The sequence below is a fragment of the Osmia lignaria genome, chromosome 10, assembly GCF_051020975.1.
Source record: "Osmia lignaria lignaria isolate PbOS001 chromosome 10, iyOsmLign1, whole genome shotgun sequence".
Lineage (NCBI taxonomy): Eukaryota > Metazoa > Arthropoda > Insecta > Hymenoptera > Megachilidae > Osmia > Osmia lignaria.
This window is the reverse complement of record NC_135041.1, coordinates 8,803,089-8,819,677: the sequence shown is the minus strand read 5'-3', so window position 1 is coordinate 8,819,677 and position 16,589 is coordinate 8,803,089. Positions and strand designations below refer to the sequence as shown.

At 40.2% G+C, this 16,589-nt stretch overlaps 3 protein-coding genes across 3 annotated transcripts; 2 read left to right on the top strand and 1 right to left on the bottom strand.

Moving 5' to 3' along the window:
- The first annotated feature begins 3,473 nt into the window (after positions 1-3,473).
- Positions 3,474-5,762, top strand: LOC143305727 (trypsin-1-like). The gene is made up of 5 exons (XM_076690476.1): positions 3,474-3,633; positions 3,822-3,990; positions 4,756-4,891; positions 4,965-5,072; positions 5,358-5,762. Exons 1-5 carry the CDS (start codon positions 3,588-3,590, stop codon positions 5,652-5,654), a joined length of 756 nt encoding a protein of 251 aa, XP_076546591.1. The 5' UTR covers positions 3,474-3,587; the 3' UTR covers positions 5,655-5,762.
- Positions 5,763-6,507: 745 nt separating this feature from the next.
- LOC117611632 (trypsin 3A1-like) lies at positions 6,508-10,506 on the top strand. The gene is made up of 6 exons (XM_034339648.2): positions 6,508-6,772; positions 6,961-7,049; positions 7,142-7,280; positions 7,426-7,542; positions 8,112-8,258; positions 9,895-10,506. Exons 1-6 carry the CDS (start codon positions 6,671-6,673, stop codon positions 10,090-10,092), a joined length of 792 nt encoding a protein of 263 aa, XP_034195539.2. The 5' UTR covers positions 6,508-6,670; the 3' UTR covers positions 10,093-10,506.
- Positions 10,507-10,553: 47 nt separating this feature from the next.
- On the bottom strand, positions 10,554-16,349 carry LOC117611631 (transmembrane protease serine 9). Its single transcript, XM_034339647.2, has 13 exons — positions 16,195-16,349; positions 15,973-16,061; positions 15,760-15,898; positions 15,594-15,698; positions 15,144-15,296; positions 14,914-15,062; positions 14,839-14,854; positions 13,681-13,774; positions 12,717-12,775; positions 12,494-12,582; positions 12,278-12,416; positions 11,572-11,835; positions 10,554-10,867 (listed from the first exon to the last, which is right to left on the bottom strand). The coding sequence occupies exons 1-13, from the start codon at positions 16,303-16,305 to the stop codon at positions 10,721-10,723; spliced, it is 1,554 nt and encodes a 517-aa protein (XP_034195538.2). The 5' UTR covers positions 16,306-16,349; the 3' UTR covers positions 10,554-10,720.
- Positions 16,350-16,589: the final 240 nt, after the last annotated feature.

Genomic DNA, 16,589 nt, shown 5'->3' with positions numbered 1-16,589 from the left:
TTTCTAAAATACCGTAGGATTACTCACTATTCTTTGCTCGAAAGAAAATATATTATCGCAATCGCACTGTTATGGTGTTCAAACGATCAAACTTTAATGCGACGAATGCTGTAATAGATTATTTCAAAAAAACAAATATCTAGATTCTATGAAATAGTACAGGAAAGCAACATCAATGAATCTATATTCAACGACGGTAAAGTTTCATGAAAAACGAACCGAAGGAAATGACCACTGATTGCTCGTTCGGTTCTCCTCCAATTACGAAGCTTTTCAGCCAGGCGCAATCATGCCGCCGCGAGTACCGTATTTTCGTTCGTGTTCACCGCGGAATTACACTTTCCAGCCGGCGCAATGGTGGAAAAAAGGAACGGAGGGGTGGAAAAAGAGGGTGTTAGGAGACGTATCTGGTCGATCTTGCCGTTTCCGGCGCGAATCTGCCGGCCGACTTTTTACCGCCGATAAATCGACGTCGAGCGAAGCGTGGAAATTGCATACGACACGCTGCCCCTGTCCCTGGCGTGTAGTAATCACGCTGGAAACCTTGGACAACGTAGGTGTTCGATGAAAATGGTGGAGGAGAAACAGGATCGAGGATAAGGGGACGAAGAGGGACGGACGAAATAGATGAAGCAAGTAGGAAAGGGAGAAACAGGAAGCGGAGGACGCGAGGAACGGATAGGGGTGGAGAAAAAAGGAAGAAGGAAGAGACGGCGCGGTGAGGAAGTAAGTGGCGGTGGCTTGGACGGCAGCTCGAAGAATTCTTTCAGGATGGGGCTCGTTAGTCCTTTCAAGGCAGACTTACGGTTACCAGGCTCCGTCCCACCTCGGTCACACATCATGGCTCGGAAAGGAAACGAACCAGCCCAACGTAAAGCGTTCTCGCTTCCTTCCGTCTGAATCTTCTTGGCAATCTCTTCGTCGTCGAGCTCTCGCTTCGAGCTATTGGAAAATTTCTAACGATCCTACCTCTTCTTCTGCTTCATCGAGCTTCCTTACAACCGTGATACCGATAACGGTACCATCCTGTTCAGCTTTAATTGTCTCATCTTAACACTTCATAGAATCAACGATTCTTAATGCTTCACATTTCTTATTACTCCTTATAGAGAAGTTATTACGTTGGCAAGTTTTTCTCAAAACTTTCAGATCGAACATCCGCATATCAATCTTCCTCGGGAATCAAGAACCACTTGAAAAAATGAATTCCTTCATCACGAAAGTGGAATCTACTTTAGAAATGGTGATCGTACAAGTTGGACAGAAGTTTCGGCCGGAAAACTCGGCCTGTCCCGACGCCCCGCCACCTCCGTTTCGCGACATATTCAATCAGGATATCGAGTCTGTCGAGTTTGCCCGCGACGAAGCTCGTATCCGGACAAGCATCTGCTTCTCGACGAGGCGGAAGTTGAAAGCGTGCACAAGGACCGGCGCAGGCTGCGAAGGACACGTATCTTACGCGAGATCGACGAAAACCCGGTGAAGAAGGGTGCCGGAAGGTCGAAACGGGTGGGACAGGGTTGAACCAGCAGAGATTTGATTTATATGTTAATCGGTGGTAGTCGGCAAGTGCGCAGTCTGCCGTGGTACTCTTTCGTCGCGACGCCTCGTAACAATCCTCGAAATATGGCGTATAAGTAGACAGGGTGCCGTCTGGACCGCATATTGGTGGATGTTACAGAACACCGGTTCTCTCATGATTTTGTTGAGAATAAAAATTTTATTAATTCTTATCTCGTTGTCAGCAAAACTTGTAACTTTTCAAATAAAGATTTATAATTTAGGTGTTCAGAGAATTTTTGTAGTAGTCCACGTGTTTTTCATCGAGAAATAAACACAGAGGATGAAATAATTCCAAAAAACATTTCCATTAGAAAAGTTCAATTCACGAATGTGGGTTACGAAAAAAGTACTAGCGGATTATCCGTTCGAGAAGTTGGTTCCCCGGTTCGAAAACTAATTAATTAAACGAATCAGCTATGTCGATGGAATTTCTGCCGCGAAAGCTATGGGACTCCCACGATTCTTCGATCCATCGTCTTCGAATATCCTCTTCGCGGATCGAAAGTTGTGCAGCGTGAAAATTAATCGTCCTTCGGGAAGGAATTCAAATAAGACATGAAAAAATGACTACTGTCATCCGCAATACGAATTCCTTTTGGTTGGAACGACGATATAGATAATAATCAGTCAATGCATTCTAATCTCTTCTACTATTGCAAAAATACAAACAGAAATCTTATTTGTTCCAATTACCCTAAATAACATTTTTCTCTTAACTTGACCTATTCTTTATGTATACAATCAATCAACGATAGATTGTCTTGATAATGGGGAATTTCGATAGATAAGCGAAAACAAAGTATATAAAAATATGATACCTTAATCTCTACTGCTATTTTTGCATTTCTATCACAATATATCACGAGATAATTAAATTTTACGAAATGCAACGATCGAATCATGCTGTGAAAATGAAATAAACATCAATCATTTTCAACGTTTCAGTAGCTGGAAAAGATAAAATGGAATTATGATAGGAAGACACTTTACAGAAAAACAACGTGTATTCCGTGTTTACCAGACATCTGCTTATTACCGTAATTTTCATTGGTAAATACGTTACATTTTGTTTCAAAATAAGAGAAAATGATTAATAAAAAGCATGAGTAATTTCGATTCGTCGCAATCACGATAGGAGTTTAATGACAAAGCGAACAAAGCCCGGGAGACAGATTACACAATTGGCTTTTGGAATTGTCGTTAACTAATGTCTATTGTCGGTATTTCGCTTTATCCTATCCAATCGTAGGGTTGCACCATAGCGGACGCTGCAGGATATTTAATCGCAGGACAATCGCCAGCGATCCATATATTTGCTGGCAAAATGTGTAAATCAACATGTGCAATTAGCCATCAAATCCTAACCACCGATCGCAAACCGGCAAATCGGTCCCTGGTTGCTAATAATCGAACAACAGCGGTTGGAGTGTGAATTAGAATTTTGCTCAAGATGCTTGACACTCGACAAAATTTATAGACGATAAACATTTTTATGAATCACTAGAAATTGAATAAATCTTCCATCGATAGACATATTTTTCTTGAAATTCAAATTGAAACTAACATTCGATCTCTTTATACCGGTATAAGAGAAGCTTAAGGTTGCCATGAAAGAAGGTTCGAGCAATCTGTTGCAGAAGCTCGTTACCAGATCGAGGTCCATTGTGAAGAGGAAACGGCCGAGAACGAGTAAGGTCATTGAAAATCCCTTATCGAGCAAAGTGCACGCTCATTCAAAATCTTATCGCGCCTCTCGCGTACTACGACGTGATTTTTATCTCGCTATATTGTTAGAATCGCGTCTGCGAAAAAGCGCAGCTATTCTTCTCCTACGCTATCCGCCCACACCACCCCCTCTACATGCACATCCTTGGTAACTACGATATTACGAATGCTTGCACCACGTGCTACTTGCGCAAAGCACGCTGCACTGTCGTCAGATAAGGATTTTTCCGCTGAATCAGAGGAGCAAGTTTCCAGTATAAAAGCGGTGCACGGCGCACAATCTTTGATATTGCACTAAGATGTTACGAGTCGTTGTGCTGAGTGTTTTTATTATTGGATGCTTCGGTGAGTGCTAAGAAAAGAGAGTACACGGGGCTCGTTACTTTAATTTTCTTTCGCTATATCGTTCAAAAATATCCTGGATAAATAATTTCATTCGCTGTTTTTATCGCGAAACAGTACTGCACCTTTTAACTTGATTGAAAAGAAAAATATTTTAGTGGGAATTAATGTAAATTTGATTACCGTTATAGGCACCGCCTTGAGGGGATACCCTCCACTTCCGGATACCCATATCGTCGGAGGAGTCGAGGCTGACATACGTCAGCATCCGTACCAACTAAGCCTGCAAACCAGCGGGCACGTTTGCGGTGCCTCGATCATCAGCAGCGAATGGGCTGTCACTGCTGCTCATTGCGTCGGGTAATAACACAAATACGCTAAGTTAACAACAGAGTACGCTCCTGCTAAGCAGATGTAAACATCACCCCTGTTGCCTGTTATATTGACATTTCAGATTGATGCGCGATAATTTTGCTTTCACTTGCTTTGATATGCTTTAATTCGCTTTATATTCTTATATCATTAATCTAAAATTAAAATCAATTTTAAATGCTATATCCTTTAAGAAAAGTCGAGGGTGGATTAGCCCGATACGAACCCTGAACATTTGGATTCGATTTCCATTGTCCCTGGTCACTATTTTTCATAAATTCCCAGAAATCGACTTTGATTTCAACCTAATCTTGAACGCCCACAATTTGATTATTTATATAATAATTTCCAAGTCCAACAAAGCTTTAAAAAATAAATTCTCCTCTTCATCCATACGTTGCATATAACAACACTTTCGCTATCTCTTTTCGAACGATTCAATTAGCGTGAGATAGCATATCGTGACACCGTCGCATCAGGGGATGATCCATAGCATTTTCGCGCCTGGCAGCGTTTGCTGGCCGATCACGATAATAATTACGAAAGCTATCGCGATATTAAATCGGCTTTGCAGCTCGAATTCCAACACGATTACCGGTTACCTATTATACAATAACAATAAGGCCATCAAATACCATGCTCATATTTTGGCGAACAAACAGCCGCCAGTTTAACCGAGGCGGAACGAGCAACGTGCACAGCTGCACAGATAGCTGGAATCGTTGGCATTTTCATATGTTTCATCAATTACAGATCAGTTGCCAGCCGTTACAGTCTTCGAGCTGGTAACAGTAATAAAAATCTTGGAACTCGTTACCTCATTGACACCATAGTGATACATCCCAACTACGACCGAACAATTATCGACCACGACGTTGCGCTCTTGAAGGTATGTGTCCTACAAAAGAAATTATATTATTAATTCATTGAAAAGAAGAAAAATTATAAAAATTCTATTTCAGGTCAGTGGTGGGTTCAGCTTCGGTCCAACTGTACAACCTATCAAGTTAGCGGACGAGGAGGTTCCGGCTGATACCATGGTGAACGTAACTGGCTGGGGTGCACTCAGAGTAAGTTAATGCAACATTAAATTCAGTGTAAATTAAAAATAAATGATGTGTAATAAAAAAATACACCAGCTATTGTAGGAGAGGGGAGAAAAAGGCGGGGTCGTCGGGGGCGACCGCTTGTGAGAACACTGTCACCGATCATCTCGCCGCCACCCAGCGGTCCCCGGCCCGAACTAAAGGTGTCCGGGGAGACGAAACCCTTTCTCCCTCACCACTAAACGCCTACACTATCGAGGTTTTTTGAAAATAGCTATGGAACGATCACGGTGTAAATTTATGTTACAGCAAGGTGGAATGACATCGTCGCAACTCATGAGGGTATCTATCCCCATAGTAACCAGAACAAAGTGCGAGGAAGCTTATCAGGGACTGAATGCCATAACCAGCCGTATGATATGCGCTGGCTACACCGAAGGTGGAAAGGACTCTTGTCAAGGTGACTCCGGAGGACCGTTAACAGCCAGCGAAACCCTTTACGGTATCGTGTCCTGGGGCTACGGATGCGCTAAACCAGAATACCCAGGTGTTTACACAAACGTAGCTAATTTACGCTCTTGGATTAAGGAAATTAGTGGAGTGTAATGCAGTAAAGTGGAAAATGTAATCGCTATTTTAATGTATGTACGAAATCAGCGACGTAATTAAAATGTTAATATATATGTACAAATAAAATCATTGATATTTTGTAAATTTACAATTCGTTTACTTATTTTCGATTTACAAGCTAGCAGGCAAATCAATATCATACTCCATGATATTCGTTATAACATTACATTATAATGTTTCAATCTCTAATTATAATTATCTCAATGATACCTGATCCACTGTATATCCATTTGTTCGTAGTACATCGTTTTGTTTCTAGATTATAGAGTAATAACTGTGGGACACAAAAAGCGAATCCGATACCGACTTTCGTCGACAGTTTGACGGATGAAATAGTTTGTTTAACCGCGAAATGCTTTTTACGTTTGGCCACCTTTGATCCTGAAAACACCGCGAACTTTCTCCGATAGTTTATTCAGTTGGACAGTTCGATCAAGATCGCTGTTATGCTGAAACTCTGGCTTTGAAACGCTTTGAAACGCTCTTCTGCTTTGGTTTTTTATCTTCCATGTATCGTCATCATTCATTTGTAATCTAACAAAGCAACGATTTCTTCAAAATATTATTGTATTCGATTCGATATGAAAATATGTTGAAAAATGATGATACACTTAAGACACATAAAATACATAGATACGTACAAGAAATACGTTTTATCTAGCACGATCGATCGATTAATTACAAATTGCTCGAAATTAGGGACGCGACGAATCTTGACACGATTCTTCCATTATCTCGGTGTCGATACGTTATCGCTAATCACAATCGCGCTTTGTACCTTTCGACGGAACGACGAAACTTTTTCGACGGTGAGTAATACTTCTTCACATCCAAAATAAATTCCACGAATAGCTACTTTTTGAACTTCGGGCGGTGGAACACCTTTGATGGGCGCCGGTGTTCGATAACGATTCTCATTGCCGAAATATTTGGCCATATCACTTTTCACCAGAATTCAGTTCAGACAGTCGTATTCTTCAATCGACATCGAAATGTTTAAGAAAATATTATTACTTGTATGCGTTATTTTCTGTGATACTAAGACTGTGTTTGAAAATACCAAATACGTGGATATCAGAGAATATCCTTACCACGTAAGTTAAAATATCACCTCTTACCTTTATATTCAGAGATATTCAAAGAATGTCGTGCAAATCATCAAATTTAATACAATCGAATAACCGGGGGACAAAAAAAAATCGGCGACATGGAAAAACAGAATTTAAAACTCATGGATCGTGGTGTACCACACGACCAACTGACAGATATTTGTTGAATTCAGGTGTCCATCGAGAAACACGGGATTCATGCGTGCAGCGGTGCACTGATGCACGAATCGTGGATCGTAACCGTTGCGTCCTGCGTTTTTCGGTGAGTATCTTTCGCGGAATTCGCGTTGTTGCATCGAGCAAATTGCATCAACGCGAACAAGAGAACAAACAACAAAACGTAATTGCTTACAGGACAGACCCGTCCACGGTGACCGTGCGAGTGCGTACATCCACCCTTTCCACCGGCGGAGATGAATTGAAAGTGAGCAACGTTGTTGTACACGAAAATTTTAATGAATACGTGTTACTCAATGACATCGCCCTAATAAAGGTATGCATATTTTTTAATTTTCCTATACTGTACCTATTTATCCTGTTCTCAGTCTCATTTTTGTGAATCGTCTTTTTGTATACCAAATATCGGTAATAAAAAAGAACTCGATCAGTCCGTTATAACGAAATCTGTTGGAACGTAGCTGAAAATTCCTGTACAATTCGGAGAGAAATTGCTGCCAATCGGAGTACCAGAAAACGAGGACTACGAACTCGATTATGGAACGATGTGTTTCGTGACAGGCTGGAAGCAGACGCTGGTAAGTGCCGTTTGTGGTATTATTAATAAAATAAAACCGCTGTCGTTTTATCGGAAAAAATGACAGGAAGCACGAACACCATTCAGCAATTATCCGAATACATTTTATAATTCATCAACGTACAGTTTAACACGTGTGTACGTGTTCTTATCCGACGAGAAATAAAATGAAAAAATCGTGAAATATGATCGAAACGTGTTACCATTTCAATGTAACGTCATCCATTTTATACCCCGTAACAATTATCTTTCTGTGTTATCGTGCGATCATTAAAACGCAGGCACGATTACTATTCACTTTAATCGGGATATCGGATTCAATTTTAGTCTGGATACGAAAACTAGATATCTATATTCGAGAACCGAGCGCTTACACATTTTACGTGGACCAATTTTCGATTGTACAAAAAAAAAGGGATGAACAGGTGTGCAGAGTGTAACAGGGATTCCAATTTCGGGACGAAATTGTGCGAACGATCTCTGACGACGTTTCGAAAATTAAACTAGAAAAAAAATTAGATAAATATAAGAGTATCAGAGCTCTTAGACTAATAGAAAAATTATTTTCAGCCCGGTCCAGCGGAATCTCGACTTTCAGTGACGACAGTGCCTTTAATGAATCGGAGTAGCTGCGTTTCGAAAATGCCCCCCTACCAACCTGTCCTCCAGAGTATGCTTTGCGCGGGCAACATGACTCAGGGGGTGGAGACGTGTCAGGTAAGACGGAGACGAGAAAATTGAGGGATGAAACGAGGCTCGCGGAGAGGAAAAGGGAGAACGGTGTGCATTCGTGAGCCACGACAACCCTGCGAACACTTAAGATCCTGAAGCGTCTGCCGAGGAGATTCGTCGACCTCGTCGCGGGTGACGCCACTCGACGCGAGCGTCGCTCAGTGCACTGCACTCGACGCTTCTCAGGGTGTACGCGTTACCAGACCGTTTTAGTGTCAGCTACAACTGTTTTAGGAACAATACTAACCTCGGCACCCAAAAACTCGACGTATACGCGTGTACGTGGCAGGCGAACTAGAAATCGTGCCAGTCGAAGCTTTGACAACTCTATGATTAAGAAAATGAATCACTCTGATCGTGGATTCGGTAGATAAGAGGTTCCTAGGGGAATTAATCGCTAAATGGATATGCGATTGAGAAAGGAGGTTAATCGTTGGGTCTGAAAATCGAATTTTAATTGAGAACGATTAGTTTCGATTTGAGATAATTCGGATGTTCTAGATTTTGATAAAAATTTTCATTTTATAAAAATCTGATCTTATATTACACGTTTCATTATAGTAAAAACAATGTGATTGGTACTACCTTTTAAATTCGATTTCAATGTGTATTCAAATTTTTGGAATTCTATTATTGCCAGTTGTTTGTCTATTAGCAGGCAATCATTCTCAGCATTCGAGCGCTCGATTCGATTCGATTCGATTTCATTCGCGAGTAACGGCCTTTGTCCTCGCCTCGTAATAACTTGCTCGCCTCGATAATGAAACGCGTGACGCCGGCAGCGAGCAGAAAAATGTGAAACGAATAAACGAATAATTACAGGGCCCGTTGACGCGATTCTGATTGCCTTTTACACGTGCTTGGCCGAACAATTAAACGGCAATCCCGTTGAAACGGAACTAACTCGATCGTCGAGTCGGCTGCATCGATTTCACACGCTTCGGACGTGTAATATGCTTGACTCTGGACTGCAATTCGAAGAAATCAATTCCCGATGAGTGGAATATTAAATACGTTGAACGATGCACGAACATCTTGATACATCTCTCTTTCATCGAAGATTCTCTTCCCGAAGTGGAGCATCAAATGTATAGAAACGATTAATGAAATCATTACGCCAATATTTGCCATCGTTTCCTTTTTCTGTCTGAAACGTCGTTCGCTCAGAAAAGGCACAAAAGATTCGTCGCGTTATAAGGAACGTTTGAATACGGACGGCTGAATAAAAGCTGAACATTATTCATCGAACATAATAGAAAATTGTCATAAAGCGCGGAGATTCCTACACGTTCCATCGTTATCATAATAACGATCAAATTCGTCGGGACTGTACAAAGAACGGTAGCTTTCGGTCGAGTCATCGTTGCCAATAGATTTCAATCTTTCCCTTTACTCTATTTTTCATTATTGTCAGTGTATCTTACTAAAAATATAGAGGAATTTATTTTCTAATTCCTTTCGACTTCTACACGATTCCTCTAGGCGAATTAAAATTTTATTTTCAAAGTAATTAGTATCAAACGTTAGAGAGATAAATTCGCAGATCGGTAATGCATTAGCAAATCAAAGGAAGAGAGACTGCAAGTAATCACTGAAACTGTCAACCCTCGTCTGCTTGCAGGGTGATCCCGGTGCTCCGCTGATGGAAGGCCAGACGCTGATTGGTGTTCTATCCTATGGATTAGGGTGTAAAACTATGATACATCCAGCCGTGTATGTTCGTGTCAGCAGTTACCTAACGTGGATCTCGACGAACACTGACGTCCACTATACACGAGTAACAAGAAAATTTTCATCCAAGAAAACTTTACCGCACTAAAATCAAACAATTTCTACCCTTAAAATTCGAATAAAAAAGAATTCCAGGAAATTATCATCCCCTTTATTTCGAAATCGAACGAGCTATAGGTTTTGTATCAATTATAATCCCAATTATAAATCGCAAATTAAAGCATCGAACGATTATCGATCGTCGCGCGAACTAATTAGCGGTTTAATAGAACGCATACCTTATTACGAACGATAAAATACCGAACCGAGCGAGTTGTCAATTATCTCTTTTAGCCTGTACCAGCTTGTTCATTAACAGGTTAATGATATTTTTTCGCGTTCAATGTGCGACTAAATAGCAGATGCTTTTGATCAGATATAATCGGCTCAATTATAGGACCACTTGTTACGTTCGTACATCAGAATCAGCTCGTTATCCGCCTGCCTCGTTTTAATAACCAAACGAGCAGGATTAAAAAACAAATGCTCCAATTTTCTCGTGTTTATTTCTCTCGAAAGCGTCATTGTAACGTTGAATAATCACGGTGATCACAGTATTTTTATTCGTATACTATTCCGTGCGGAAATATTTGCACAATTTAATTATGTGTCGCGTAGGGATAAATTAAAACGTTTTAGAGCTTGTACGTTCAGGCTGGTAATTAAAGAGGAATGATTTAGAGTCCGGTTTTCTCAGTGATCCAACTTCGAAGAGCCGTGATACTTGTGTAAACGCCCGGATAGGTTGGTCTTGCACATCCGAAACCCCACGACACGATTCCGATTAGTTTGTCATATTGCACCAGGGGTCCTCCACTATCACCCTGTGGACGAAAATTTAAACAATATAAAGTTACATAATAGGAAAAATATTATCGTCATTGAATTGTTTGGATCTGGATCGACCAATGTTTCGGAAACAAAGGTATTGCGAAGATTACACAAACACCGATGGAAGGGGTTGAACGGTGAGGAACTTTCTCTCTTAAAGGAAAGCGCAAATGGATATACGTTTCTTCAATTTTAAAACATTTAACGTTTACCAAGGAACGGGAAACGTTAACTTTACTTCTATTAACTTCCATTCGCTGCTCAGCTCAAGCAGTGAAGTTTCTCCAGTCTATTCAAAGATACACATACCTCTCCATGTTTCAGTGAAAACTTGAACGGTTCAGAGGCTATGTCTTAGAATACGTATGTACAAGAAGTAATAGTAGATTTGAAAACAGAGAAAATTGAAGATAAAGCTTCGAGAAAGATATTTTTAATTTCACTAATCACTCCACATTTTCGAAATATAAAAAACTGCAAAATGGAAACTGCTTTCCAAGCAGAGATCTTAATACAGATTTCAAAGTTCCATAAAAATCGACGTGTATCATTTACCAAACGTTCTCGTTGACATTCGTTTCGTGGTAAAAAAAAAACAATGCAAAGTGAACGTACAAAGTTGAATTTAATGGCGCGATTAAAAAAAGATTAACCGCACGCTCGAGTCGTTGAAGGAACAATTAGCGAGAGTAATTACCTGACACGCATCCTTGCCTCCGAGGTTTACGTAACCGGCGCAAATCATTCTCGAAGTGATCGGTCGGGTCACGTATAATTCGGAGCATTCTGAATTAGAAACCAGCGGTACCTCGACTTTACGTAACTGATCGGTCAACGGTCCGTCACTTCTCAAAACTCCCCAACCGGTGACCACCGCCTTGCTACCGGCGGTATAATGATCGGCTATCGGTGCCAGCAGAATCGGTCTCACCCATGAACTGTACACCAGCGGCTTTTCCAACTGAAATTGTAATTGGTTTCAACGCTGCCAACCGGCTAGCTTGTGCATTGCGGAATTGATTGTGAAACGATAATTGAATTCTTCGGCTTTGTTCCACCGGGAGACCCGTGTCCCGTTGATAAATAAACTCGACGCCGATTGACGTTCCGTTTGCTCTGAATCGATTGAAAGTTTCTTTGAGACCGTGCAATGATTTGTTCTTTCCTTTGATTCTTGTTTTTCGGCTGTTCCAATTGACCGGTATGTGTTTGTACAAAATTTCATTCTACTGCGAACGGGTACGGTTTTCATGGATCAACGCGGTAATTAACACTTTGATGACTTTGAATCATTTTTAAGATTCGATGCACTTTGCACCGGTGATCTCGAAATATTTTTAAATATAAAAATTTCAAGGTAAACTAGAATGAATTTAATTATGAAAAATAAATATGTAACTTACCCGAACCAAAGCAATGTCGTAATCCGCGTTTCTTCTCATGTAATTATCATGGCTGATGATTTGTTTGGCGAAGACAACGATTCCATCGTCTCTGAGGTCCGAAGTGCCAGCTTTTATCGAAACGAATCGAATGAATTTCCTGAAACAATAGAACACTGGTTAGTGAAGGGGTGAAGACTAATTACACTTGATAATGAAGAAAGAAGTGTGGGGTACGTTTGAACGCAATGGGCCGCAGTGATGACCCATTCCTCGCTGATAATTGCTCCTCCACATATGTGACGATTGTTAAATCGCAGAGATACCTGTAAATTTAATGGCGTGTCAAAAACCACGTTGTATAATCGATGCAATATTGAAGAAAAACTGTTTTACATATTTCTGCTCGAGAGATTTGAACCAGTCTTCACCAGTTGCTCGAATCGTTTAGAATACTTACTTGATACGGATGTTCATCGATACTCGCTGGCTGGCCTCCAACAATACGGCCCTCATCAACTGGAAAAAATCAATAATTGAAATTATATTTCCACCTGCATGCTCGTTGAAAAACTACTAATTAAGCAGTAACGTTGCTCGACGAACGTCCACCAGATTTAATGATCTTCTTTAAAATCAATCGAACGAACACAGAAGAAATCGTTGTTGAAATTTCTCTCTGACGAATCAAAAATTGAACAAACAATTGAAATGTGACGGACAAATAATTCCATGTTGAATGATTCAAATAAAATAACACGATTATCAATGAATAATCTTAATAATGGATCTGTTATTAAAATCTGTACTTTGTTAAAATATGACACCTATGCATTATTAACAGAAGCATCATCTGTTATTGGTATTACGAGTATAATTGAGTGATCGGAGAAAATAAAAGCTTTTAGCAATAAATTAATAGTAATTATGTCAATGTGTAATATAAAATGGCAAATTGAAAGTATAAGTCGAGAAATTAAGACTAACGTTACAAATTTAATTCAATCGAATAAGTAGAATACAAAAATAGATAGAAACGTTTGTATACCATTAAAATTTCTACTTTCTACTTTCTACTTTTGAGGTAAATATACAATTAACACGTTAAGGACTGTAGTAGAAACGTTCTACTTATTACTTTCGGAAATTAATATAGCACTAATGATATTTACAGTTTTCTTTCAATTATTCAATTGTAATAAATTTATGATATTCAAATGTGTCAACCTCTGTCCTTCTAAAAAATATATTAACAGTAATATATAAAATTTAGCTTGCGTTACAAATAAATATACATTTTCTCTGAACAAAGAGGATTTCTTGAAAAAGTCGAGCAGTATAGAGTTTAATAGAATATTTTCCTCGTTAAAATCAATTGAAACGTTTCCATTGAACGAGGCGTTTGAAAGGCCAAGTGTACGTACGTTGGAACAAAAAATACTGCGACAATGTGAACGGAGCGAGTAGCAATAACAAGAACGGTAAGCAGGTATACATGGCGGGAAGTTGGCGAAAGGACTAGCTGTTCGACACGAGGCTCGCCCTTCTTTTATTTCGATATTCGGGTTAATTGTCGTTCGTATCAATTTAGCCGAACACGAGAAAAATTTCCGATCCAGGAAAGTCTCGAGACCGTCGACCTAGATTCCGCACGGATTACGTAAAAAGGAGCAAGACTAAAATATAACTTCAACACCGCCAGCTCGCGATAACATCGTTCCTTCGGTACGAACCAATTAAGTTGAATTTCTTTTTTTTCTTCTCAATCGTTGTCCCTGCGACCGTTGTAACGAGCACGAACTCGTGCCCTGTCGAAGAACGAGAGGGCAAAAAGAAACACGGTTTCGGAATCGCATTGTACGTAAAAAAAAATTGGTTACGAATAATTGAAAGTATTCCCACGGGATTTCGCAAATTAGCACACTTCTTATATAAATGTCATTAATAACGAGGATACTTTTTGCCCTTTGATTCTTAATTCTTCGAAGTGTTATCAGATAGAGATAGCGTTTCTTGGTATTTTGATAAATAGAAGTTATCAGAGATATTGAGAATGAATTATCTCGTATAATGATTAAATTTGGAATTACTAATATAAAAACAAATTGGGAAATTTTGTTTTTCCCAATTGTCCGAGTATCTATGTTGAATTTAAAGATGTCACGTTCGTCTTGATTCTTAGCAACGTAAAAGGGCCAGTTAAACTCTGTTGAAATCGTTGCTGGTTCTCATTACGAGACGAGAAGATGCCGATCAACGGCGTCACGTACAATGTCGACGCTCGTTTCAGCAGCCCTTTACGAGTCAGCCACCTGTGCAAAGCTGCAAAACCATCTATGCAATGGCGCGCCAACGAGAATACCCGTGGCACGATCGAGTCAGCTGTAAAATTAATAATTCCACGTGACAAAGAGGAGGTGAGAACGTGGAAACGAGAAACTTAACTTCGAATACGTGCACACAAGAAGCTGTTTACCTTATCATTAGCGAGCTTCACGTTGAAAATATACTTCTTTCATCGTGTTTCTATCATATTCCCTTTTTATTTCTTTTCTATTCAGCTGGGTTCAATTTGTCATAACTAGTAACAAAAATTTACTATGGTACAAAAATTTTATTATAATTTTCACATCTTTTTCAAGTGAATCCTCGATCGCTACATCTCTTTCATCGTGTTTTGTATCCAATTATTTAAACTGGATACCCGCGTGTACACCCCATAATTTCCACGATTTGTGCATCCATCACCCCAGGAAACGATACCGATCTGAACGCCATTGAAAACCAGTGGACCTCCGGAATCACCCTATGTTATACGCAAAAAAAATTGTTACAATTATTATGTTCGTTTCAGAAAAAGCGTCGCTACATTTAACAGAACATTTACCTGGCATACATTCATCTCCCCGTTTAAACTACTAGCACAGATCATCCTCTCCGTTACACCAGGTTTCAAATTAGCATACTTTTTCTTGCACTCTGCCCAATTAATCGTAGGCACGGTAGCAACTTGCAGAGTGCTCGACATCCCTCCGCCAGGCTGCAAGTAGCTGCATATTATGCAACTGACCAGACGATGCAGAAGCGCGCAGGATGTCTGCGGAGCGTGCATCGTTTCGAGACAGTGCAAACTCGATGAATGTTTACTATGACCACCGAACATTGTCGACCGATCGACAAACGAACGTTGATGTTTGCACGAGTTGGCAATAGGTAATCAGACTCGGGGAACGTCACCGTTGACCGAAGCCATCGACTCGGCCATCGTCAAACGCAAAGTTTACCGGTGCAACAGCTGTCAAAACGATGCACAGGAACACGGTTGACAAGAACTTACCACTAGCCGACCCCATCCTGTTACCACCGCTTTACTTCCGTCCGGCACCACTGTCGAAGCATCTGCCAGCTTAATCGGTTTCACGTTCTTTATAGGGTTTGGAAGCTGTGAACAGGCATCGTTGCCTACTTATGTTTACCAAATTAAAATATTATCCATATACTACCTTTAACAAAGCAATGTCGTAATCCAAAATATTTTTATCGAACTGAGGAGGCCATATGAACTTAACGCCACCGATCAATTCGCCACTCTTCTCGCTATAAGTACTCTTCACGCGAACTGTCACATCCTGAAATAATTCACTGAAAATTGTTTCGGTAATTAATAATTGATCGTTTTGGTGCCGTCGGCGTCTCGTAACTCGGTTTACATTTACTTATAGACACAATGCGCCGCTGTTAACACGAAGTTTTCGCTGATTATGGATCCACCGCATGCATGTTTGCCTCCGACTTGAATAGACACCTGTTACAGAGACTCTGTTTAGGATACGTGTTATTTTGTTTGTACACGCTGAAACGTTGTTTCTAACTTTCATTCGCATGGACAGCCCCCATACGATCGCGATAAAATCATTGTAAATCTGCGATTGTCTTACTTGATACGGGTACTTGTCGATCGTCGTGTTTTCTCCTCCAATGATCCTAGGTCCGAGGCTGTAGCTGTACACGTACCAGCTGGCCGAGAGCAACACCAACAGTCGCCACATGGTTCACGGTGAAGTGTTCAATGACTTACCATCTACACTTCTTTAAAGGTAGAACAGCTACACCAATTACCGCGAAATTGATAAGATCACAGATTTGATATCAGTACTGAAATAGTCTGATTACAGCATACTAATAGATACGTCATACGTCGTCGAGACAAGATAACCACGCTTCCGGTCAGACTCATCTCGTATCATTTATTTATCAATTTTTATTATTTACAAATTGTTCATATGTTGAGTAGTTTAAAGAATTCGAAAGATGTGAATAGTTGTCTCAATCG